Source organism: Lynx rufus, unplaced genomic scaffold (genome assembly GCF_022079265.1).
Source record: "Lynx rufus isolate CCGP_SWC_20201006 ecotype Redwood Valley unplaced genomic scaffold, mLynRuf1.p SCAF_9, whole genome shotgun sequence".
NCBI classification, from domain to species: domain Eukaryota; kingdom Metazoa; phylum Chordata; class Mammalia; order Carnivora; family Felidae; genus Lynx; species Lynx rufus.
The window spans coordinates 11,306,072-11,330,914 of NW_025814897.1; the positions used below are offsets into that span (position 1 = coordinate 11,306,072).

A 24,843-nucleotide genomic window follows, 5' to 3' on the forward strand; every position below is an offset into this window, starting at 1 on the left:
AACAAAGAGCTTTGAAACATCAAGTGCTTGTCTGCAATCAGACCTGCTAATCACAGGTGAATCCTCTCTATCTATTAATGACAGTTGGGCTTAGAAATAGGTGATCAGTTTGGTTCATATCAACCGGATATACTGGAGAGTGAAAGCTAATAATGGTCTTGGAAAATATTCTTGATAGTTTTTTTCTCTAATTCTCTTCCCCAGTTATTCTCATTTCAAGTCTTTCCGTGGTATAAAGACAGACGCCTTTGTTGATGTATTCCTTCATTTAACAAATATTTACTGAGCGTCAGTGCTGCTGGATAGAGAGGCAACAGAGACAAGTCTGATGTCCCTCTGAGAGACACGAGGAGGGAGAGGAACACATAAGCATATAAACTATAATGTGCCAGCCAACAACATTTGAGCGTCTGCTATAGGCCTAGCCATTGGCAAGGTTATGAGGATGAATAACGTGCACTGTGTCTTTATCAATGGGCTCATGGACTCACACTGATGACCAACACTGATATTTTTTTTCTTTTTTTTTTTTTGAATTTTATTTTATTTTATTTTTTTAATATATGAAATTTATTGTCAAATTGGTTTCCATACAACACTCAGTGCTCATCCCAAAAGATGCATTCTTCAATGCCCATCACCTACTCTTCCCTCCCTTCCACCCCCCCCCCCATCAACCCTCAGTTTCTTCTCAGTTTTTAAGAGTCTCTTCTGCTTTGGCTCTCTCCCACTCTAACCTCATTTTTTTTTCCTTCCCCTCCCCCATGGGTTTCTGTTAAGTTTCTCAGGATCCACGTAAGAGTGAAAACATACGGTATCTGTCTTTCTCTGTAGGACTTATTTCACTTAGCATCACACTCTCCAGTTCCATCCACATTGCTACAAAAGGCCAGATTTCATTCTTTCTCATTGCCACATAGTACTCCATTGTGTATATAAACCACAATTTCTTTATCCATTCATCAGCTGATGGACATTTAGGCTCTTTCCACAAATTGGCTATTGTTGTGAGTGCTGCTATAAACATTGGGGTACAAGTGCCCCTATGCATCAGTACTCCTGTATCCCTTGGGTAAATTCCTAGCAGTGCTACTGCTGGGTCATAGGGGAGATCGATTTTTAATTTTTTGAGGAACCTCCACACTGTTTTCCAGAGCGGCTGCACCAGTTTGCATTCCCACCAACAGTGCAAGAGGGTTCCCGTTTCTCCACATCCTCTCCAGCATCTATAGTCTCCTGATTTGTTCATTTTGGCCACTCTGACTGGCGTGAGGTGATATCTGAGTGTGGTTTTGATTTGTATTTCCCTGATGAGGAGCGACGTTGAGCATCTTTTCATGTGCCTGTTGGCCATCTGGATGTCTTCTTTAGAGAAGTGTCTATTCATGTTTTCTGCCCATTTCTTCACTGGATTATTTGTTTTTCGGGTGTGGAGTTTGGTGAGCTCTTTATAGATTTTGGATACTAGCCCTTTGTCCGATATGTCATTTGCAAATATCTTTTCCCATTCCGTTGGTTGCCTTTTAGTTTTGTTGATTGTTTCCTTTGCTGTGCAGAAGCTTTTTATCTTCATGAGGTCCCAATAGTTCATTTTTGCTTTTAATTCCCTTGCCTTTAGGGATGTGTCAAGTAAGAAATTGCTGCGGCTGAGGTCAGAGAGGTCTTTTCCTGCTTTCTCCTCTAGTGTTTTGATGGTTTCCTGTCTCACATTCAGGTCCTTTATCCATTTTGAGTTTATTTTCGTGAATGGTGTAAGAAAGTGGTCTAGTTTCATTCTTCTGCGTGTTGCTGTCCAGCTCTCCCAGCACCATTTGTTAAAGAGACTGTCTTTTTTCCATTGGATATTCCCAACACTGGTATTTTTAATGACAGTCCATTGTAAGGACTTCATAATGGTGATGTGCATGGTGTTTCATAGAAAAAGAGGATGTGTGGTCCTGTGGGACAGAATTCAGAGAGATTTTCACAAATGGTGTGCTATTTCACAAGCAAGGGCTTCCAGGGTGAAGCAGGGAGGGGGCATGGGCAAGGACCTCAGGCCACACACACACAGGCACAGAGGCAGGAAGGACTCGTGTTACGTTGAATGTGAGCTCCTTGTAGATGGAGACTGTGAACCCCCAGCTGCCAGGACAGTGCCTAGCAGGTCTTAGGTGCCAGAATTTGCATAAATGAAGGAATAGCAGTTTATGTGAATGAAGCACATTGTATATGGCAGGGGAGGAGTCCAGGAATGTGTACCCATCACTTGTCTTGGGAAATTCTTAGATATTAGCCCCAGGAGGTAGTAATAACACCCAACACGAAGCAAGTGCTTGTAGTATGTCAAGCACTGTGTGAAGTTGTGTCTATAAACTGACTCTTACTCCTCAGCACAACCCTGTGAGGTAGATCTCATTATTGTCCTTACTTTACCAATGAGGAAACTGAGCACAGAGAATTGAGTGACCTACGCAAGGAGCCAGGATTCAAACCCAGGCAGTTGGCTTTGAGGTCCCTTCCCTGACAGTGGGAGTTACTACTCTGTGAAACTCAACTCAACACATACTGCCTCTGAATTGCAGATGGAATGCAGATGCTGAAGTTAGTGGTGCTCTGCCTTGCTCACCATGGGCAACATTGTTTCTCTGTAGAAGTACACTGCCTTCTAACTTGGCTGGTCAGGAGCAGAGCTTGGCTTCTCTTCCAGGCCTCTCTGCTGTGGGGAGCTGCCCTGGGAAGGAGGCGTGGGGTAGTAAGTCAGGAGCCTCGTGGGGCCAATGTAGAGGAAAGAGCTGGAGGTCTGGGGAAGGAGGTAACGAGGCAGGGAATGTAGGATGCAGGAACTGAGGCGAGGCACCATTTGTCATTCTGCCCGCCTCTCCCACCACGCATCTCTCGTCCTGTGCCACACACACACACACACACACACACACACACACACACACACACACAGTTTCTTCCCTGAGATCGCACTGGGAGAACATATGTTAGTCCAAAAGAGTAAATAGAGGAGAAGTGGCCAGACTGCAGAAACAGGTAAGCAAATCACCGGCTCCTTGGGACCCCATCCGAAATGGGAGTCCTCCTCTATGATATCCAGGGGAGGGTTTGCATTGCCTCTTTGGAGTAACCTGGTGCCTCGTGCACACACCCCTTCCCCTCTCCATTTCACATTCTTAACCTCCTCTTCTGCCTCCTTTGGCCTCCCTTGGTTTAGGGGATTGGTAGTAAGGCCAAGGTGGGGGGCGGTGGCTAGTTAGGGCTCCATCCTTCTTTCCTCCATCCCTCTCCTTCCCCTTGGTTTGCCATGGGACCAGCACTAAGGAGAGAAATGAGGGAACAGGCTCCCCATTGGCAGCAGAGTCGGCAGCAGTGGGGCAGAAGAGCAAAGAAACCAGCAGCTTAGACAGTAGAGAAGCTCGCAGAACTCCCCTGATTCCAGAAGGGAAGGCAATTAGTATGTATGGAGCATATCTAAATTAGACACTGCCGTAATTGTACCTTACTGACATCATTTTTTCCTAAGAAAGGGGCACGTTCTAGCATGCCTTGCCCTAGTTATCAGCCAGAAGCTCTTTTTACTAAGTAGTTACATCCTACCTGTCTTTAAATTTGGCAGTGAATTTCCATTGCTTTTCTCCCCATGGGCCCTTCTAAAAAAGTATTTTTGTCTCCTCATATTCCTATTATGCTCGCATGAATGCTCTTGAGGCCTCATGCTGCCGTGGGCTGAGGCCAGTTCACCAGTGGGTTTGCTTCACTGACCCCTTAGAACCAAAACAGCCCTTGTGAGTTACCACACAGTATAAAGCCTGAAGGAAGGTGCGCCTGGTCATGCCCAGCCTCTCTGTTCAGACAAGCAGGGCCCCAGAGCCCTCCTTGGGCTGGGGATGCAGGAGTCTGGATTGGAGTGGGAATAGACAAGACCACTCCTTAGTGGTACGGTGCAGAGCCATGGGCATGCTGGAAGAGGAGAGCCAGTGTGCTTGGAAAACTCCCAAGGACAGGTGTTCTCGCAGGAAGGTCCATGGGGAGATGTATAATGGGACAGTCTGAGGCATTAACTCCCATAGCAGCAGGTGGAATATAAAATGGGGATCCAAAGTCAAGGGCCCACAAAAGACATTAATTAAGATGGTACAAGTTCCGTCTGAAGATAAAACCTGGAGCTGTTCCTGTAGATCCTGGGGTGCAGAGGGAAATGACCCTGCATCTGTCCCCGTTGGCCTGATGATGCCCACTGTCCCAAGGTAATTATGTAGAGAATCCCTTCTCCCACTCAAGGGTGTCCTGATTTGGACAGGAAATTATATTGGTATCCTATCTCCAAGGTAATATTCTAAGCCTTCAATTACTTCTCACAAGAGCCTTGCTTCTGTAGTGCAGAGAAGTTAAGTCATCAGTGAAAAGCTTGCCTTCCTTCCCAACAGCCCTCTGTAGACCATCTGAAATTAGCTATTGTTAATAATATTTTTAGTAAGAATACATTTTCCTTTTTTCTAAAGATGTGTACAGTGGGCCTTTTGTAACCCACCAAACCAAACATTAATAGATGTTAGCTATACCTTGTCTGTCTTCTGTTAACCTTTTGCTGCCAGGACAAAGTTCAGGGGGTCAGAAAAAGGCCAGCAAACACCGTCTAGGTCACAACATCCATCGAGCTTTCAAGAAGCCAAAATTCAGCCTTCCTATACTGCCTCCAGACCTCAAAACAACTGTCCAGTTCAGTGAATTCGGTCGTTAGGCTGAATTTTATTTATTTTTTAACACTCTTCAATCTGTGATTTTAACAGGGTAGAAATTCAGCTTTTATCCTTGTAAAACCTCCTGTCCAGCTACACTTAACACTTGGTCCATTCGATATGAGTTGTGACCACCTGGAAAATCCTATTTATCAAGATAGACACAAAACCTTCCAAGGGGAAAACCTCACTCAACTGGACTCCATTAATTCCAATTTGTGATCATTTGGCCACATTGGATTGAGATGTGCCTATGTGCTTGCCATCAAAAAAGGATTTGCCAAGCAGGCTGGTTAGTACAGATTAACTGTGGCAGAATATTTGATCTATAGGGGTAGTTTTATATAGAAGCAGATATTTGCTACAGAAAATGCACAGCCTTGCCAATGCTTTCTCTTTATTAAAGCAAAATCGAGCGCCTCAACTTGTAGGATGTATATAGGCAGTAGTTCATTAACCTACTTGGGGGTACCGTATGAATGTGAATGTAAAGGAAATGCAGTTCTTTCCAAAATTATCCGTAAATTTGATTTCTTTCTCTTTTGTTTGTATATCTAGCCTGGTCTTTCTCCTCCATTAGTGAAATAAGTTACATTTGTGTAGTGTTATCTTTTCTCTTCCATGGAAGGTTTAGCAATTTCAGAGTATAATTGTTTTAAATCAGGAAAAGTCAATTTTCTCTAATGTTTTAACATTTAACTCAGCTTTCGAATCCTTGTGTTTTCTTGCATTACCCAAAACATTTGGAAAATGAACCCATCTCATCTCCTTCCCATCCCAGCCCACCCCACAGCCCCTAACCCATCACTCGCCATATTTCCTTCCTGGAGTCAATGCGAACCCAACTCCCCCCTCCAGCAAGACGCTCAGAGTCATGTCAGCACCTTCTCATCCCCTCTTTTGTGTCTTGCCATGCCTCCTTTGCCCTCTGTTCCCTTGGCACTTCCTGCGAAACCTGCTGTAAGTACCTCTCTCAAAGCTGACCTTCCCCATCTGTCCCCCACCCCAGACCACCCAGTTCGGGACTGTATTAAGCCACATCTGGGGCACGGCCAGAGCTTCCAAATTGGTTTTCCCACCTCAAGGTTTCCTCCATTCTAAATCATCTTGAGTTTTTCTAGATTAACCTTCTTGAAGTACAAATGGCCATTTCATTCCTCTCATCAAACACCGCCAGTGGGCCTCCATCAGCCACCCAAGATCATTCAAAGCAAGTGTTTTAGCCAGGCAGTCATGATCTCTGTGCCTGGGCCCAGCATCGCCTCCCCCTGCCGTGATGTACAAACACCAGCTCCTGCCACACTGCCCTCTTCCCATGTGCTCGCTTCTTTGCTTTCAGTCAAGCAGGTTTCTGCACTTGGAATGACCGTCTCTATCCCAAAGTTCCATGTGTTGAAAGTCTCATGGCCCAGCCGGGACGCTTTCCCCTCATGAAGGTTCCAGCCAGAGGAGCGATCTTCCTCTGCCCCGCACCTTCTCCTCCCACTGCCCTCAGCACTCTTACTCTATGGGATCTTATTGCTCTGCTGTCACATCAGTGTTGTTGGATGCCCATTTGCACACTCCTTGAGGATGCCATTCTTTATCTCCTACAGCACCTAGAATAGGTTCTTAACACCTAGTAAGCACATAACCTTCGTCGAATGGGTGCATGTTGTAACTTAAACCCAGAAAGCTGAAAGATCAGCTAGACTCATTCACATGTCTTGTCTTTTCAGCAAAACCCAAAATCACTTATGTAGAGAACCAGACTGCCATGGAACTAGAGGAACAAGTCACTCTTACCTGTGAAGCCTCGGGAGACCCCATTCCCTCTATCACCTGGAGGACTTCTACCCGAAACATCAGCAGCGAAGAAAAGGTATGATGTCCCCCAAGAGTTTCAGGGCCATGGGATGCAGGCTCCAAGCAGATTGTGTCTGCCCATGCCCCGTTCTCTTCGATGAGCCCAAAGATAGGATGCAGGCACCAGAGGCCATGCCAGGTCCTGTGGCCTCCGTCCTCCAGCCTGCCTGGCTGTGGCCTCACCAGTGTCCCCTTACAGCAGAAGGACCACAGTTTCTTGCAAAGATTTGCAGGGTTGTGATATTAGTGGGCATGGTCAAGTTAGACGTTCTGGGGAGGAAGGGGGTAGTGATTTTGGATTATGGAGCTATGAGGTGCGAGGAAAAGCCAAGATCCTGGTGCCCCAGCTGTTCCTACCATCATCACAGGGGGCACCCAGGGAAGTGTCGCCCAGAAATAGCGGGGATCAGAATGAGCCCTATTAATTCTTTTCCTTGTGTTTTGTAGACTCATGCTGTACATGCACTATACGCACAAAAGCTTGGTTGCCTTTGTGTCTGCCTGTATTTTCGGTCACATTTGGATATCATTTTGTTCTGAAGGCAAAAATAATTAGCAGTTTCTACATGATGATTATTCCACTGGGTTCTACAGTACATTCACTGAGAGTTTAAGCACATGGCAGCGACCTTCTTGGTAAATTGAAATGACTGGGAAAATTTAGCTTTAAAGCGTATAGATTTATAGGCCCCCGGAAAGCTATCTTTATTATTGACAATATATAAAAATTTAGATAACCTTACGTCATTGCAGCCCTTTGCTGCTGAGTGGGCCAAAAGCAGGAGGAAGAAACAGCTTGGTTTCAGAGCAACTTAAACCCTCTCATGGCACATCTCCAGTCTCCTCTCATATACCCTCTAGTAATGGGCTTCATTTTAGTTGGCCAAAATTTTGTCACCTATTCAGGAATAATGGCCTTAGCCTTAAAGAACATTTATAATGGATTGCTTATTGACCTGAATGTCAAAAATGATAGATCTTCACTCTTCTGCCTGCCTAAAGGAAATCCCTAGAGAGGGTAAACTAAAATAAAGTCAAAAAGAGATAGTGTGAAATGCCAGAGCCACGTTTGGGATCTGCATTTGAGGATCTGATTTCTGCCCTGTTAATAGAAAGCAAACTAAATCAAAAGGAATAGAAATTGCTGTTCCAAAAAGCCCATTATTTTTTTTGCAAGTTTTACCTCCACAGTTGAATTCCACTTAACAAAAACTCAAGGAACTGCTAAGTATTTTTGAGACTCACATATGCTGTTCGATATTGTGAAAACCAACCGGATTAGGAAATGTGGTGTTTACTTGGATACTTTCTTTATCAACATTGGAATTAAACCCTAAGCTCAGATTTCAGCTCCCATCGTGTGTGTTACATGGATTGAATGTACATTTCAGGGCTTAAACCACAGGGCTGCTGCTCACCAGATTTTTCTCTATCAGGCTTGTGAGTAGATTTGTCCAGAATGAACCAGTGTATATCGTTGACCTACAGTAAAGGACAGAAATAATATCTATCCCAGATGAATGATGCTTTTAAATTCAATGTCTTTTCTAGGAATAGCTCAACATCTAAGCTATACCAGAAGGGCCATTAAGATTTGTGCCTACCCTAAGTTCTTCAATAGGTGGTCACTTCTGCCTTCTATCTGTGAATTCTTTACAGAAAGAGAACAAATAACCAGGCACTAATACACACTCATACTTACTAAGTAGTGAAACCAAAGGTATCCAACAGAGACCATCTCAGGCCAAGTAGGTACTGTATAATTCAGTTATCAGTGTAGATCGCTTGTCTCAACCTGAGATAATTATGGAAGGCCAGCCACATATATTGCATTGTGGTTCCTTTTACTACATACAGACTGTCTTCAAGTCTACTTGACGTGACATTACTGGAGCATGAGTGAATCGATATTAGAACAAGTCCTCCAGACTAGCCCGTGAGATGACACCAGATTAACACACTTGCCTAAATGAACCCCTGCATATAAAAGTTGCCATTTCTATCAGCTATATATTGACATCAAAGAGGCTTGCTCTCTGTCCTACACTGGGGATAGCTAGTAATTAATAGAACGAAGATGGCCTATTACAGGTGCCGGTTGGACTCCAGGTAATAAATTTCACTTTTACCTGGCAGCGGCCCGTCATGTTCTCCTCCACCTGAAGGTGCATCGTATACAATCAGCTACCAAGATGATTAGAGTCACTGCAGCATAGAAGTGAGAGAAAACAGTTGGCTTTTTACAATCAGGCTGATACACTAAGCAGATTAAAATAGCCACTTGTGTCTAACCGTGGAGGCCAGGAAGTCTCCTGAGAATTAGACCGTGCAAAATGCTGGAATCATAGAAGGCAGGAATGGAGGCCCTATTCCAGGTTGTCTAGTCTCACCTGGCACTCCCTTGCCAGCATATCTGCCAGAAAGCCCCATGGCCACTCCCTGAAGGGTGATGGCAGCCGTCCTCTGCAAGACAGCTGGCCAGCACTGGTGATCGGGAAGGTCTGCTTCCTTGCCCCTTCCGCTCCGTCTTCCCACCTCTGCCACTCAGTGCCCTGTGTGAGGGCTCTTGGATTCTCCACTCTTCTTCCCTTAAACACACTCAGTGGTCTTCCCTGTTTCTGGGGTCATGGGTTCCCCGCCTTGTGCTTTCTAGTGGTCCCAGTGGTCCCAGTGCAGTGACACTCCCCTGAAGTTTTATGGTGCCTAGTGTAACTAATGCAGTCTTCCGTGCAGCTCTGACTCCCTTGATCTGGACACCACCATGCAGTTACAGTTGCATTGGCCCCTGCAGCGGTTTCCTCATTGTGTTGCCTCATGTGGAGCTTGGGGTCAACTAAAATTCTCAGCTCTTTTTTATCTGAACAGCATTTAAGCCACGTAGCCCCTTATCCTGCTCTTATGCAATTGGTTGCTTCGCCTAAAATGCAGAATATTATATTTATTTCTGCTAAAAGTTGTGTTTTGTTTATTGCAACCCCATGTTTCTCAGTGGTATCAGTGGCACTTGGGAAGGCACTTCCTTCACTGGGATGGTCCTGTGCATGGCCAGAAACTCAGTACCAATAGCTCCCTTCCTTCTAGATGCCAGTAGCCACCTGTAATCACCTCGATTACCAAAAATGCCACCCATACAAACTCTTTCTGGCTTGAGAACCATTTCACTCCATCCTTCTAACCAGGCAGGTCTGGCTTTTATCAGAACTGTCCTTAAAGGTCTGTAGGTCTAGGGCATTTCGAGCCTCATGGGCCCCCCTGTTCTATTCACGTATTTTTAAAGTAATGAGGTCTAACACTCAGTGGTGACCCCACTTCCTTCACAAGGCCCTTCACAAGCAGTTCAGTAGCCTTCCCCATGCAGCTGTCATCCAGTATCTGTATTAGCTATTGGCTCCAACCTTGTATGAACACTTATTTGAAATATCTTGGTCTAACTAAGTCTCTGATAAAAATGTTGACTCGGACAAGGTCAAGTGCAAAGTCCTTAGAGTGCTACCAGGGCCTTCCTCTGGGTCACTGGCTTGGAAGGCAGAGCATCCAATATCATGTTGCTCCTCATGATTTTGAGGACTTTTGTGAAAGGTTCAATGATTTCCTTTTTTTTTTAACTTTTTTGAATGTTTATTTATTTTTGAGAGAGGCAGAGACAGAGTGTGAGTGGGGCAGGGGCAGAGAGAAAGGGAGATAGAACCCGAAGCAGGCTCCAGGCTCTGAACAGGCTGTCAGCTCAGAGCCTGATGTGGGGCTCGAACTCACAATGGGGCTTGAACTCACAAACTGTGAGATCATGACCTGAGCTGAAGTTGGATACTTAACAAACTGAGCCACCCAGGTGCCCCTCAATGATTTCTTTAATAAAACTGGTTACAATATAAGCTAATTACAGCAACTTGGTCTTTTGATTCATTGCTCAATTAAGTCTAGTGTTTGTCTAGTATTACCCTTCTTAAGAGGAGAGAAAAGGCTTTCAACCATAGGCACAGAGTTAGTAACTTTCTAATGGAAAATTGATGTTCCTCTTCATTAAAAAAAGAAGAAGAAGAGAAAGAAGGGGTGGGGGAAACAAGCAAAAGCCAGTACTCTGAGCCTGATTGTCAAAATCTATCTGATCGCATCTCTGGGTTCAGTCCAATCACTCCTTCGAGACCGATTACTATCAGTCTGCTAAGCTTCAGCTAGTTGAGTTGGTTTTGCTCAACAACTGATAACAGGTAGGCTACATTTGGGTCATTAAGACTGTTAGGGTAGATCACCTGTCTGAAAGTTAATCCATTTCTTAGTCTCCATTATGTTGGCCCAAACAAACAAATACAAACAAAAAAAAAAAAAAAAAAAAAAAAAAACCTTGAAACAAACCATATTTGAACATCATAATGGGTCAGTTTGATCACTGTGTCTGGAGGACATTATGATAATGCAGGTACAAAGAAAGTTTGCACATCCACATCATTTCATTGCTCATACTACCAAGACTCATTTTAAATACTGCCAGGTATGTGAGTGAGTGGGGCTAACTTCGAGGTACCATTTACATACTGAGCGAGACCTCTGGGTGATGATTTGCACCATCGGTCACTATCACAACACGTTCTCTGTGTGCGTATTTGAACCTCTTACTTGAACATGCCTTTGAAATGACTGGTAAAGAAATGTATACAAAGCCTTAATATTTAAGGAAAAGAAGAGGGGCAAAGAGTTGAGTTCAGAACGGGTAGAAAAAAATGGAACTTCCTGAACCTCGAGTCTTTAGCTGACAGAGTGTCCCACAAATCCCACAAATAAGAGAGACCTTTGAAATTCTGGATCCACTGAAAACTGGATCTTTCTGTCACCGGGGAGAATTCCTCATTAATGCAAACCAGGCGCCCACGTATAAACACTGGAAAAGGTGCCTATGATAAGCAGTTAGAGTCTGGCATATTAGGGGTGTGAGCAGAGGTATAGCAGGATCTACTTTAGGCTAAGTGTAGGGATGCTTCACTGTACATATTCCTGCAGACTCGTATGTGAGGTAATAAAACGTGAATATTAAAAGGACCTGGAACTTAAAATTTCTGGAGCGTGGCTAATCATATCCTAATTTGTTTTATGTGTGTATATTTGCACATCAGATTGTCTTAAAGTGAACTACACACCATCACCAAATTATCAGGGCCAAGGCATATCCTGCCACTCCCATCGGGCACACAGGCAGGAGGTCAGGCTAGTGGAGGCGTTGTGTTACTAGCAACTACTTCTGAACGACACAAAACCCTAGTGATTTGGGAGAGGTACAAGAAGGATCAGATTTGAAAAACAAATACCTCCATATGAGATAGCCCTTTAAAAAAGTCTTGATTCATGCAGCCCTGGCATGTGACAGACAAGCTTCTCATTGGCGGCCACATTTGACATGCTGGCACACCGACACATGGTGCATGGTCCTCTGTCCTCACTTTTTTCTTCATTCCAGCATCACGTGACATAATCCAACCTCTCCATCCTCATTTCTCACAAAAGCTCTCTGCATTTAGTGGACTCCTACTAAATGTTTGCTAACCATTTGCATTTCCTGGATTGCATTGCCTTGTCTCTGGTATCTGTTCTCTCCTTTTTCCATCTGAACATCAGGGACAACCAGGCAGTCATGCCATTTAATAGAAAGAACAACTGCAGGTAGGATGTTTTTGAAACCCAGTATGAAAATGGAAAAACTCTAAGTGTAGGAGTTCCCCAAGTGCCAGATATAAAATATGCAGACGTGGGTAGGAAGACACCCAAACCTCTATGCTTCTGAGCTGACTCCCTCCTCTGTGAATGCCATGTTTGATGTCGATGGTGCACGCTTGAGCCTGCATGCCATCCGGGCGTTCCTCTGCCCCTGAGAACTGACTGGAGCCTGCCGCAGCACTCAGAATTTGGTGTCCTGGAAGTTTCCTGATCAACAACTTTAAGCACTTCATACTTAACCACTCCTAATGTACCTCTCTGCTCCTTTTTTAGTTCCTTTTTAGAAAATATAAACGTGATTTTTAATAGGATGCATGCAATGAATTATAAAATGCATGAGCACAAAATGGCATTCGTATTTTTGTGATAAGCTGTCTAATAGAATCCAAAGGAGGAAACATACTCTATGAGTATCTCTAGACTTTATAGTCAGAACTAATAGCGACATGAAATAACTACGAGAAATATTCAAGATGTTCTGGAACAGGAGCAGTCTGCTGTGTCTGCTGGTACCCCTGTGTATGTCTACCAAAGATTAGGAAAGCCTTCTCCTTTGAATTATACATCTTAATGTGCATAAGGGGGTGGGGAAAGCTTAACATAAGCTAAACCCTAAATTCAGTTGGGTAATAAACACACCATTGAAAGTGAGCCTTGGAAAAAGTTCTGAGTTGAAAAGAAGCTGCATGTGCACGGAATGCAGTGTGATACATCAATTCTCTGAAGCAACATGTTGTAAAATTTTACTGCTTTCTTGTTGTGTTTTATATCTTGTTCTCTCCAGGCTTCGTGGACTCGACCGGAGAAGCAGGAGGTATAGCTTACCTGACCACTAGCCAGTCTTTAGTTTCGAAAGCATCGCAGTTTAACTCGCCATTACAGTTTAATAACCAGACATGCTAAACTAATTAGTCATCTAGTTAGATTAAAGAATAGGTCAATAGTGGTAGACGTTACTTGGCAATAGTGTCTTAGGATGAGCAAGCAAGCTGTGTTGGGAGTGGATGAACAAATCCTTATTACTTCTTAAAATTGGATCTTATTCTCTTGCTGGTGCTGGTAAAATCACCTCCAGGTAATTATACTTACAGAAATAAATCGCTCCAATTCCCAGGCCAGGCATTTTGAAATGATGAGATTTTTTTTTTTTTTTTTTTTTTTTTTTTTTTTTTTTTTTTTTTTGCCTCTCACCTGGTTGATGTGGCTTTGGGTCATAAAGTCACAGAGTTAGTGTCTAAAAACCCACTCAGCCCTTTCCAGCTCAACTCATCTTGTTGCTCGCTTTATTCTAGAATGATCGGTCCTGGTAAATGATCACATCCCATTTCATGTCACAGCAATGCAGATGACATCTCTCCTTGGTTTCCCCAAATTGCTAAGCATACCTATGTTACTTTCATAGAGAATTAAATTTATTAGATTTGCATGATTTGGCACAAATGGTTTTAGAAGTCAGTAGCATTTAGCTTTTGAGATTTCTCTGACTGCTTCCTTCCATTTGGGTAATGTGGGACCTTGTTTGAAAACTAAAGCTAAATATTAATCTTTAGATTTTAATGTTACACACTCAAGACCCTAGTTACAATCAGGCATATCTTTGTTTCAGTGATTCGTGTAAGTAAAAGATAGCAAAATAAAAACTAGTATACTTTAGATGAGGTTCAAGGATCGAATCCATAAACATTTTTTTAAAAAATAGCTTTTGTCTCTTCTCCAGAGGAAACTTTGATATTTTAATACTACAAATGTCAAATATGGCAATCCTATACACTGTGTTTTAATTAGGTAACTCTTTCCTCTTAGTTTTCAGAAATGATAATTATTCGGAACACATAACTCATGTGTTCAGATCGTGGCTGTAAATATTTAATGCTGTTTAATATTCAAGAGTTGACTGCCCATCCCTGGGCACTGATCCTAGTTTCTACACATGAACACACTGCCGTGATCAAATCCAGTGTACAATAAGCTGTCTTTGTTTCCTACCTTCTTCCATGTCATGGGGGACCATAGTCAGGTGCTCGTCTCGCTGAAATGCCTCCCTCCTGTGGCACAGGGATCACTTAGTGCTGTCCCAGCCTGGCTGTTTTATTGCCCCAAAGTCACAGACCCATTGGAATTGGGGACAGGAGAGAAGAGGGGTTAATTATCAGCCACTCCTCAGTAACTACAGATCTCATTCTACTTGACCTTCTACATCTTCCCCTGTCATTCTGATTTAGACCTGGCTGGAGGGGGACGTGAGATTTATCAGGGAGCGTTTAGGGAGGTTAAGAGAATTATTATTATAAGTGGAAGTCCTAGGTTTACTCCCTGGAAAGCAGACAACTCACTTCCGTTTTCCAGAAGTATCCTTATCTTGAGTACCTCACTTTGGACATAATTGACTTTCAAGTGAGTGCCACCCCTGGGGCTCAGAATTTCCTCCTGTTTGTCTCATTCAGAGATGAAGACCGTAAGTCCAGATGAGCTCCAAAGAAGGTTACTGGGTTATGGCCAGTTTCGTTCTGTAAGCTCTGAGAATTAGCACTTTTACCTAGAAGAAGGGACACAAAAATGTTCTGATGAGAAGAATAGTTGTGATGGCCCTTCATGCTGTTTTTGCAAAACAGGGTTTTCTTGTCACAGGTGTTTTTCCCTTCTTGCCCAGAGATCATCTGCTTCCTCTGCAAGCCTGGACTTTATCAGCATGACTCCTGGTCTGGATGGCTTGTGGGTAGCAGTCCCTGACTTTGTCCCTGTGTGAGAGTCAAACATTTCAGAGGGAAACAGTCTAATTGCACTGGAGTCTATCTGCTTCCCCTTGGAGGGAGAACTGGGCATCTGGCAAATTCCCATCATCAATCCTGTCGCGAGCCACTGCAAAATAAGAATTCTCTGTAGGGGGCTGTCTACTGGTCTGCTGACAACATTAAATGAGAAAATTTTTCCAGAGAAATTTAGAACACATAGAAGGGGGGAAGAGTATAGCTGTCAATGAAACCACTTCCCAAGCTTCTCTTCAACCTTTTTCTAGAATATTCTGAGTAAAGACTGCTCATGCCCTGTTTCATTGTGATTTGTTACTGTCCTACTCTTAGTTCCGTGACTCTCTTTTCATCTTTTGCTGCAATATTTCTTCCATTGTGGAAATATTCTCTTGACTTCCCAAAGATCCGGTCAGTTTCCATGTTTGTGGGTGCTGGGCCCAGGACAAGCTGTGCCTCTATGACAAACAGTCATTGCTCAGCCACTGGCTGGTATCACTAGCAGCTGAACCTGTGTTCTCACTGATATAACCAAAAGGGTGGGGTGGGGCAGGGGGGAGTGGACCTCAAATCCTTTCTGCCTTTGTCCTGCTCTGTTGGGGACAGACAGAAGTGACAAGCAGATCAGGTCAGCTCTTTAGAGATACTTGCTGGTGTGGCTTCATGTTTTCGATGACACTAGATCTGATGGGTTAAAATTTATATGGCTCATGGGAGTCACCACTCGGGAATATTGGGACAACCCTGTCAGCCCACAAGATATGGGGGTCCGAGGACCCAGTATCTTCAGCAAACCAGATGTCTCAAGGCTTACTAGCCAAGTGCTCCACATCTGTCTGTTGTCATCTCTCACTAATGTGTGGCATCTCCTCAACCACTTAGCCTGGCAGACTTATGGTTCAGGTGGAGTTGAGAGCTATGGGCATCTGGGCACTCCTCTGTGAGTGGGGTGGCCCTCGCAGAGGTAGGCAGTGATGATTTTGTTCAGCACTCTGCCTCCTTGCCAGCAGTGGTATTCCAACTTCCAGATATGAGAACCTCAGTGGGGCTTAAATGCCTGAGATGGATTAGGTCCATTAGTGATGGGGAGATCTGTGGAGACTGCCCCACAAGGCCAATGGGACCTTCCTTTTGTGCTGTCTAAACTGGCTGCTGTATGACATTGCAGTTCTGAGTCCCAGGCTTCCAAACCAGCATGTCAAAAGAATCTGAAGCAGGTGTTCGATTCCCTATAGGCTCAACCCCAGGGATGACAGATGCCATGTGCAGAACACTCACCTGTCCATCTCCACAGAATAGCATATGCTGGAGATAAGAGTGTAGCCCAGCCTACGAGGAGCAAGACTCCTTCTTCAGATTACCAACTTTCTTGAGGATTTGAACCTGGGCAACATGCCCAGACTAGGCCAGCAACCATTTTAGAGTGTCAAGGCAAAGGCCCCTTGGAAATATTACAGTACCCATTGCCTAGGGGTCATATGCTTCTTCCCTTTTTGACCAGTCACTGTAATTCCAGAGACTCAGGAAGCCAACTGTGGTCTTAGGGGCTAGAAAATGGTGGTGAGTGTGGTGTCACGGATCCCAGATCTGCCTGAGACTCTGTGCCACTGTCCCTGGAGAGAAGACCCAGCTACCCCTCACTTCCACTCACCAGCTCCTGATCATTGAGTTGTCGGACTTTCTCTTGAATGAAATTATTTACTTTTAAGCATTCAGGAAAGTGAGGCATCTGCAGAAATACAGGTTTCTTGCATAATTTCTTGCAGTTGGCACATTCGGATTTCCCATTATGCGTGCCTGCACTGTGGAACTGGCAGACGGGCAGACTCCTGGGAGGAAAGCATAGGGGTGCAGGTTTCCCAGAATCCCATGGAGCAAGGCCGCTGCTGCTGGAGTATCTGCTAGCCAGGACTTTCACTTCCATTTAAGACATGCCACACAGGGTTGTCTTGGGGGGGCGGGTGGTGGCGGCGGGGAACCTTGGTTGTCCTTGCCCCAAACCAACCTTGGCACAGAGTCCAGGCTGCTGGACATAAACTTGAGTCCCATTTTCTATTTTGGATACACTCAGGTTCCCGTGGTGCTCTCCAGAGCCTCCCACACTACCAGGTACCTAAAGTGAAAGTTAGGCATTGGCACGATTTGGGGAGAGGATGTGAGACTGGTCCCAGACGAGGGGTGGCCCGGTCTCCTGCCCCGCCCCCCACCCTGCCTCGGACTCTGACGCTCTCCCTTCCCTCCTGGCAGACTCTGGATGGGCACATGGTGGTGCGCAGCCATGCCCGCGTGTCGTCTCTGACCCTGAAGAGCATCCAGTACACAGACGCCGGAGAATACATCTGCACTGCCAGCAACACCATCGGCCAGGACTCCCAGTCCATGTACCTCGAAGTGCAATGTGAGCAGTGACTGGAAAAACCAGGGGAGGGGGCCGTGTGGGGTCAGGATGAAAGGGGAGGACAGCAGCCAGGACCTGAGCTGCACCCTGCCCTGGGCCCTTCCAGACCTCTGTCCCCAAGTTGTCCCTCCCACCGCCCCAGGCTTCTTACAAGCCCACAGGCGCTTCCGTCTTCCCACGCAGCTCCCAGGACTGCTACACCAGCCTGGGCTTGATCGTGTCCTGGAGCTGGGTCTGCTTCAGGGCACACACACCCTGCCAGGGCCGGGAGACAGGGTGCACGGAGCTCCTTGCTGGTGGTGGTCTTCCTGATGGGCATTGCTGTTCCTTGCAGATGCCCCGAAGCTGCAGGGCCCTGTGGCTGTCTACACGTGGGAGGGGAACCAGGTGAACATCACGTGCGAGGTATTTGCCTACCCCAGCGCCACAATTTCATGGTTCCGGGATGGCCAGCTGCTGCCAAGCTCCAATTACAGCAATATCAAGATCTACAACACCCCCTCCGCCAGCTACCTGGAGGTGAGTCGGGGCGGGGACAGGGGAGGGTGGAGAAGGCACAAACTGACTATGGATAGGCTGCCCTCTGCAGCTAAAATCTTCTCTCTTGCTTCTCCCACGTGTCCTGGCCAGGGGAGCCATCGGCTACAGAAGAAACTGAGTCTCAGCCCTGCTCCCCTCTCTCTCCCTGGGACTAGGTCACAGCCTGGGAGGCCGAGCATGCCTCTCACTAGCCCCTTGGCGATTCTCTCTGATTTAAGGCTGGGCTGGAGCTAATCGTTCATGCTTTACTTGCTCTGTTCCTTACAAATTAATTCAGTAAACAAAGATCTGAATCAGTGACCATTCTGTGGGACACTTGTAACCCACAAGTTCCTCCTTTCCAAAGGTGACCCCAGACTCTGAAAATGACTTCGGAAATTACAACTGTACTGCAGTGAACCGCATTGGACAGGAGTCTTTGGAATTCATCCTTGTCCAAGCAGGTGAGCACCCCTGATGGCTGTACCAGCCTTATCTTTGCTGGCCTAGTCCATGCCCTTCGGTGACGCTAAGAGAGTAAAAGAAGAGAGGGCCAGGGTAGCCAAAGACAGAGGGTCAGGAAGCAAGGAGCCTATGGAGGTTCAAGGGTGTGGGCACGGCGCATGTTGGGAGGGAATGATAGGGTGAGGCGGGCTGGGGAACGGGAGACGGGTGACAAGATTCCCAAGAATGAGTACAAACGAGAGACATGCTTTGTGACTGGGAGTCATGTCCTGGACCTAATCGGGCTCACCTGGGTCTCCATATGTGCCCTCCCCACAGACACCCCATCTTCACCGTCCATCGACCAGGTGGAGCCGTACTCTAGCACAGCACAGGTGCAGTTTGATGAACCAGAGGCCACAGGTGGTGTGCCCATCCTCAAATACAAGGCCGAGTGGAGAGCAGTGGGCGAAGAAGTGTGGCATTTCAAGTGGTATGATGCCAAGGAGGGTAAGTGGGAAGAGTCGGCGTTTCCTTTAGAATGATGGGTTTCTCGGTGCTGGGCAGACGCTCACCCCTGGTGCCGGGCCCCTGACTGCACACCCGGGTAGAATGGCACATCGCTCTCACCTGCTGAGGAAGCCAGATGCCACAGCCTGCCATCCGTCCGTGTTCCTTTGCTGCAGCACCATCCCTGTCCCTCTGGAATTCGGGCACGGTCACATCTCCTCTGGAAGTGTTGGCCGTCTGTCCCCTGGTACGTCAGAACCTGCTTCTCAGGACACGCTAAGACGAGGCCATCTCAAGCACGCTCCAAGCAGAAGCCCTACTTAGGTGCTAAGCACAACTGGATGAGTCCAGACCGCCCCTGCCCTGCACCTGTGGGTGATCCGGGCTGGGGGTTCTCTGCCGTCACCCATCCACCTTGCTTGGTGTACTCAGGGGCTGCCCTGTAATGATGGTATTAACCACACAACAAATTGCCAGAGAGACAAGTCTGCTCTTAAATTCATCCTGTGATAGATTTCCAAACTAAAATTTTAAAAATGACCCTTGGATGCCTACAGTTTGAAGATTTTGAGCCTGGACTGTTTTGCCCTGAAGACCGAGTATACAACCGTGTGTAACTCTCCCTGCGGGGTTTATACACCAGTGAAGTACTTTTTGTTTCCGTAGAAAGTTTTAATCCTGGTCCGGTATGTGGTAACAAGGGTGGCTGCCTTCTGGCCCTTTTTACTGAGAATTTATTTCACCATGTAGCCTCCATCACTCCTTCAGCTTTTGGGGGGTGGGGAACCTGAGGAGTTTCTGGGCTGTCCATTTGGAGCCAGAAGAAAACAATCTCTCTACCTCGCCAACTTCCCTCTGAAACCTCACACCAGCTCTATGGCAAGTCGACCCCATGTGAAAGACCAGCTGGCTTTGTTTTCTTTTTTTGGTCATTGCTACAAGCTGGATTCTACCCTCCCCTGCCCTTTATATAAGATAGATAGATAGATAGATAGATAGATAGATAGATAGATAGATAGATAGATAGACAGACCGATCTATATATATATATAGATAGATATATTTAATTCAAATATAATCAACATTCCGATTCTATTTTTGTTGTGGTGAAATATGTGGAATGTGAAATTTACCATTTTAGCCATGTTTAAGTGTGAAGTTCAGTGGCATTAGGTACCGTCACGTTATTGTGCAACCATCCCCACCATCCGTCTCCAGAACTTTTTCATAATCCTAAACTCAGTGCCCGTTAAACACTAGCTCCCCATTCCCACCTCCCTCCAGCCCCAGCAACCACCATTCTACTTCCTGTCTCTGTGTAGTTGACTCTTCTAACTACTACAGATGAGTGGAACATGTCCTTCTGTGTCCGGCTTACTTAGCCTGATGTCATCAAGGTCCACCTACATTGTAGCACGTGTCCGAGTGAGTTTCGTTCCGTGTTAAAGCTGCCTGAAACTCCACTGTATCAGTACCACACCGTGTGCGTCCACTCGTCCATTGATGGACACTTGGGTTGTTTCCTCTCTTTGGCAATTGTGAACAGTGCTACTCTGAACATGGGTGGGCAAGTATCTGTTCCACTTCCTGCTTTCAATTCTTTTGATATACCCAGACGTAGATCACATGGAAATGCCATGTTTAATTTCTTGAGGACCTGCCGTGCTGCGTTCCACAGCGGCTGCGCCATTTTACTAATGGGCTTTCCACCCTTTGTGATCCTTCTCATATTCTCGCAATAGCCAACATGGAGGGCATTGTCACCATCGTGGGCCTGAAGCCGGAGACGACGTACGCGGTGCGGCTGGCGGCCCTCAACGGCAAAGGGCTGGGGGAGATCAGCACAGCCTCTGAGTTCAAGACGCAGCCAGTCCGTAAGTAAAAGCAGCTGCCCTGCCTCTTCCCCATCCCCACCCTCTTCTCCTCAGGGGCAGAGGGGACCCTGAGCTGCCCCATCCATGGTTTGGATGACAGCTTTTGTCTTTCAGCTTCCTCTGCTCCAGGAGGTCCCACCTCCTAGTTCCTTGGCCCTCAGTGATGGCTGATGCCCAGCCCCTTCTGTTCTCTTCCCCAAAGTGCCTGGTGACACTGTCACAGCAGCGGGTCCCTCCTGTTAGAATAACAGCCAGGGAGGAAGCCCCTGACACGTTGTAAAGGGAGCGGGCAGAGACGCAGAGGCATGTTGTGGAGGGATTTGGGAGACACTGCTTTTGGACACAGGTCACAAAGGCCCTAAAGCACCCCGTGACTTGAAGGAAGAGGGTAAAGACAATGATGGTTCGTGTAATTAGGCGTGGGATTTTTGCCACAGCAGAGAGATGACATTACGGAAATGCAGGGGCCGCTGTGCGATGTATGTGCGGGAGCAAGAGCCCAGCAGTGCACGAGGGAAAAGGGTGGCTGAGGCCCCTGACTCTTCTGCTCCTCCTCCCTCCCGCCAGGAGCGCGCCTCAGTGCCTCCCTCCCTTGGGGCCTCTTTCCAGAGAGGAGCTTCTTCCTGATCCATTCAGGATGGCACCGCTTTCCTCCATCATTCCCTTTTCCCTCACCCCTGCCTGCCTCGCTTTCCCCGCTGTCCCACAGAAGGCCAGGCTCTGCTGATATCCCTCCATAGCCCCAAACCTCTGGGAGGACCGTGCATCCTCCCAGCTATAGCAGGTGCAGCACAGCCCGACTCCTTGAGCGGTCACAGGGATCCCTGGGTCCTCTCTCGTTCCTGGGATGAAAAGCCACGCAGGGCAGTCCCTTGCTTCCTTCTCTTTGAAGCCAGAGGCCGGCAAGCAGTCCCCCTACCTTTTCCAGAAGCAGGCCTGTCTCATCCTCTTTCTGCAGGAACTGCTTCTTTCTGGATTTGAAATAACGTGATAATTTGAATTTCCAATTCCATGTGCTGTCCTGAGTCTATTCATTTCTTTTACATCTTTTTTTTTTCCCCCTTGGGTCTGTCTCTTGTCTTTTCTTATCGTCTGTGTTCCATCCATGGGAAATGCAGACAGCCCTCTTCCACGTAAGTGCCTCTTCATACGTCATTATCTGTTTCTATAGTGTTAACATCTGCTAGTCCTAGTTCTTAATTTAGTTCTGGTCCCTTTTTCGTCCCCTAGGCTGAAGTAGATGATGCTGTCCGGGCCCTAACCGCACTGACCTTGGTCTAGTTGTGCTCCTGTTAATGTCTGTAGGTTCCTCCAAGAGGCTAACACTCGTCCTGTTGTAGAGCATGCAATTTCTGTGTCCTTCGAAATTGTGTTGATTGATCAATTTCTGTGTGTGATGACTCCCCGTGGCAATGCCGCTGCGCACCAAGCTAAGCAAGGTGGGTCTGCGGGCGGTCTCTGAGTAACGCGCGAGAGCACCGCCTCCCCTCCTGCCAGGATGCCAGAGAAGTGACTGCAGCCACACCAGGGATTCAGAATCCCTTCACAGGGAAAAGCAGCTGAAAGGACTTGCGCTTTTGCCTTGAGGACATAAAAGGCTCGAGCTCGTAGTGCCTCCCCTTTCTGTCTGTGGCAGCTGGGGGGCTCTAGGAGGCCCAAGCGGCAGCCGCAGTTGTAAAGGGTAACATGAGCTTTGGCTCCCAAGTCACAGGTAGGTGCTGCAGGCCGCTGCTGGGGTTAAATCCCCACTTGCAGTCAGTTGTGTTCTTTAGAGGGAGGTTATTTGCAGTGTGCATTTCCACATTTCCACGTTTGGAAAAGACTGACCAGCTCCTTAGTATCTTCACTGCCAAGCATATAGGGAGGGGAGTTCTCCGTGGGAAGGACATGTAAGCTGTAAATAGTGAACCTAAGGAGCAAGGGCTACAGAAGCCCGCCCCCTCCACGGTGGCGGGGGCGAGGGCGGGGGCAGGGCTCTGATCTTGGGCTATAAGATGCCCCCCAAGCCTCACTCCCGCTGACGCTTGCCCCTTGCTTCCTAGGCTGAGTTCAGTGTTACCCAGAGAGACTCACAAGAAAAGGTATTCGGAAAACCGCACACTCTTTTCATAAAAAGCTCCTAGCTCCTGAAAGGCACTCAGGGAAGCTTATCTTTTTAAAATTTATTCAGAAATATTGCAGCCACAGCAGAAACTAAGTAGCTCAGTGTAGGCGTTCGGAGATTTTCAGCAAGCGCTGAATCCATGATCTCAGCAGACTCGGTTCCTGAATGAACCGGTTCTGGAAAGAGTCAGGATTGGGGATTGGAGTGGTCAGGTTAAGAGTGACAGCTGTCAGCTCCCGTTGGCACCCAGGCCCCGAGGAAACTCAGAAGGGGCAGCTCTGAAGGTGAGAGCACTTGCTCCTGGATCTTTACTCTCACTTTGGGCTTCTACTCTTCCGAGTTTTGACCAGTAAATGAATGTGGCTTGGGTACATCATAGACAGGAAGGCTGGGATGAGGCCTCCTTTTGAGTTGCTTACTAGTACTTGGGGTTTGAGTACCGAATCAGAGTAACTGGGTCTTAGAGTTCAAAGCCTGTAAGTGATTTTCATTCATTGCCAGCTCAGCCCTTGTAAAGGTAAAGAATTTCTTAAACAGATGCTATGTTTTAAAAGTCGGTGTTTAATTTAAAAAAAGAGAGAGACCTCTAGACCTCATTGTTTGTTATCTGCTAGTAGGAAAGTGGGTAATTAACCCAGATTCCAAGAGGCCCTTTGGAAAATGGTGTGGTCAGCTGTCCATTCCAAGTAGGTCATGAACGATCCAGCAGCAGGCATTGCTAGAGGCATGCAAAGTCAGTTTTCTCAATTATCTAATAAGTTATGGCCTAAAGAATTACCAAAAAAAAAAAAAATCAAACTCCTCTTAGATAAGAAGAGTCGTGGCCCAGCCTTAGCATTGAGTGCCTTTGTCAAGAACTTGAACTGGATAAGAGGCAACGTACGTGTGAGAACATCATACGCTCACTACAGTTGGTTATTATGGTATTTCCTGTACCCTCATGACCTTCCTAGAGGGGCTGAAGGGAGGGCCTGGCCCCAGGGGTACCCAGACCCATCCTGAAGAAGAATACAGTTGGAAGGGCGACTCCAGCATCTATCACGCCCAAGACCAAACCCACTGACTGACTGCTACTGGCAAGTGAGGGCACGTTTTAGGAAGGACTTCTCTGAGTTCTCCCTCCCTCAGAAGGCACAAAGCTTGTGTGAAATCAGCCACCAGTTTAGCTGCATGCTTACACCGAGCCCAAGAACCAGCAGCGTTGGTTTCTGACACCGGCTCATCTCGCCTGTTAGAAGTGCTTTCCCCTCCTGTAATGTTGGGGTGCACGTGGACAGCCTGAGCCCGTGATGCTGGAGTTGGGCCCTAGGTGCACACTCACCCCAAGGGAGAGAAGGTACCCAGGGTCAACACGCCGTCATGCCGAACAGAGAGAGTCATTGCTGCCAGACACCCTACCCCATCCTCCATCCCCCACCCCCTGGTTAGGAGGCAGTAGGTGAAAGCCAGTGCATTTTACATTAGTTTATCTCTTGAAGTGCCTTGAGATGTGCCGATAATGGGGTTGCTCTCCTGGCTCCCTAATAGACTCACCCACCTTCGGGGGCATGAACGTGCCAAAGCCACAGGTAACCTCAGAGAGCTCCTGCTTCTGGGCTGCCATATTAGAAAGCATGGTTCACCTGTTGGAAGGTTCCTTTGTGTCCCGTTCGTACATGTGTGTGAAGGTAACGAGGCAGCTGTGACTGCAAACAAGGAGCTAGAACTGCAGCCTGGAAAGATGTCCCTGCTTCATGTCTTTTTAGGCCAGATGTCTGCGTGTTGTCACGGTGGAAAGCTCACAACCTCCGTTTGCCTTGGGAGGGGCCGCTTCCCTATCAAAGCTGCCGAGGCCCTAACCCGATGATGTGACATTTGAGCGTGCATCCTGTTCTCTGTGATTGAGCCACACGCCTTCAGAATTTCATTGCCTGAATGTTTACCTCTTAATTTGCTTCTGAACTGTGAAGCAAAATAGACCATTTCTTTCAGG

General features: G+C 46.8%; 1 protein-coding gene across 1 annotated transcript in view; it reads left to right on the plus strand.

Annotated features, from left to right (window-relative positions):
• The window catches only part of NCAM1 (neural cell adhesion molecule 1), a 316,387-nt gene that overhangs the window by 258,009 nt on the left and 33,535 nt on the right, over positions 1-24,843 (plus strand). Inside the window, exons 8-13 of the mRNA XM_047072349.1 lie at positions 6,443-6,585; positions 17,270-17,420; positions 17,755-17,939; positions 18,307-18,403; positions 18,723-18,893; positions 20,636-20,767. Of these exons, the coding sequence (XP_046928305.1) occupies positions 6,443-6,585; positions 17,270-17,420; positions 17,755-17,939; positions 18,307-18,403; positions 18,723-18,893; positions 20,636-20,767 (879 nt within the window). The remainder of the gene's footprint in view (positions 1-6,442; positions 6,586-17,269; positions 17,421-17,754; positions 17,940-18,306; positions 18,404-18,722; positions 18,894-20,635; positions 20,768-24,843) is intronic.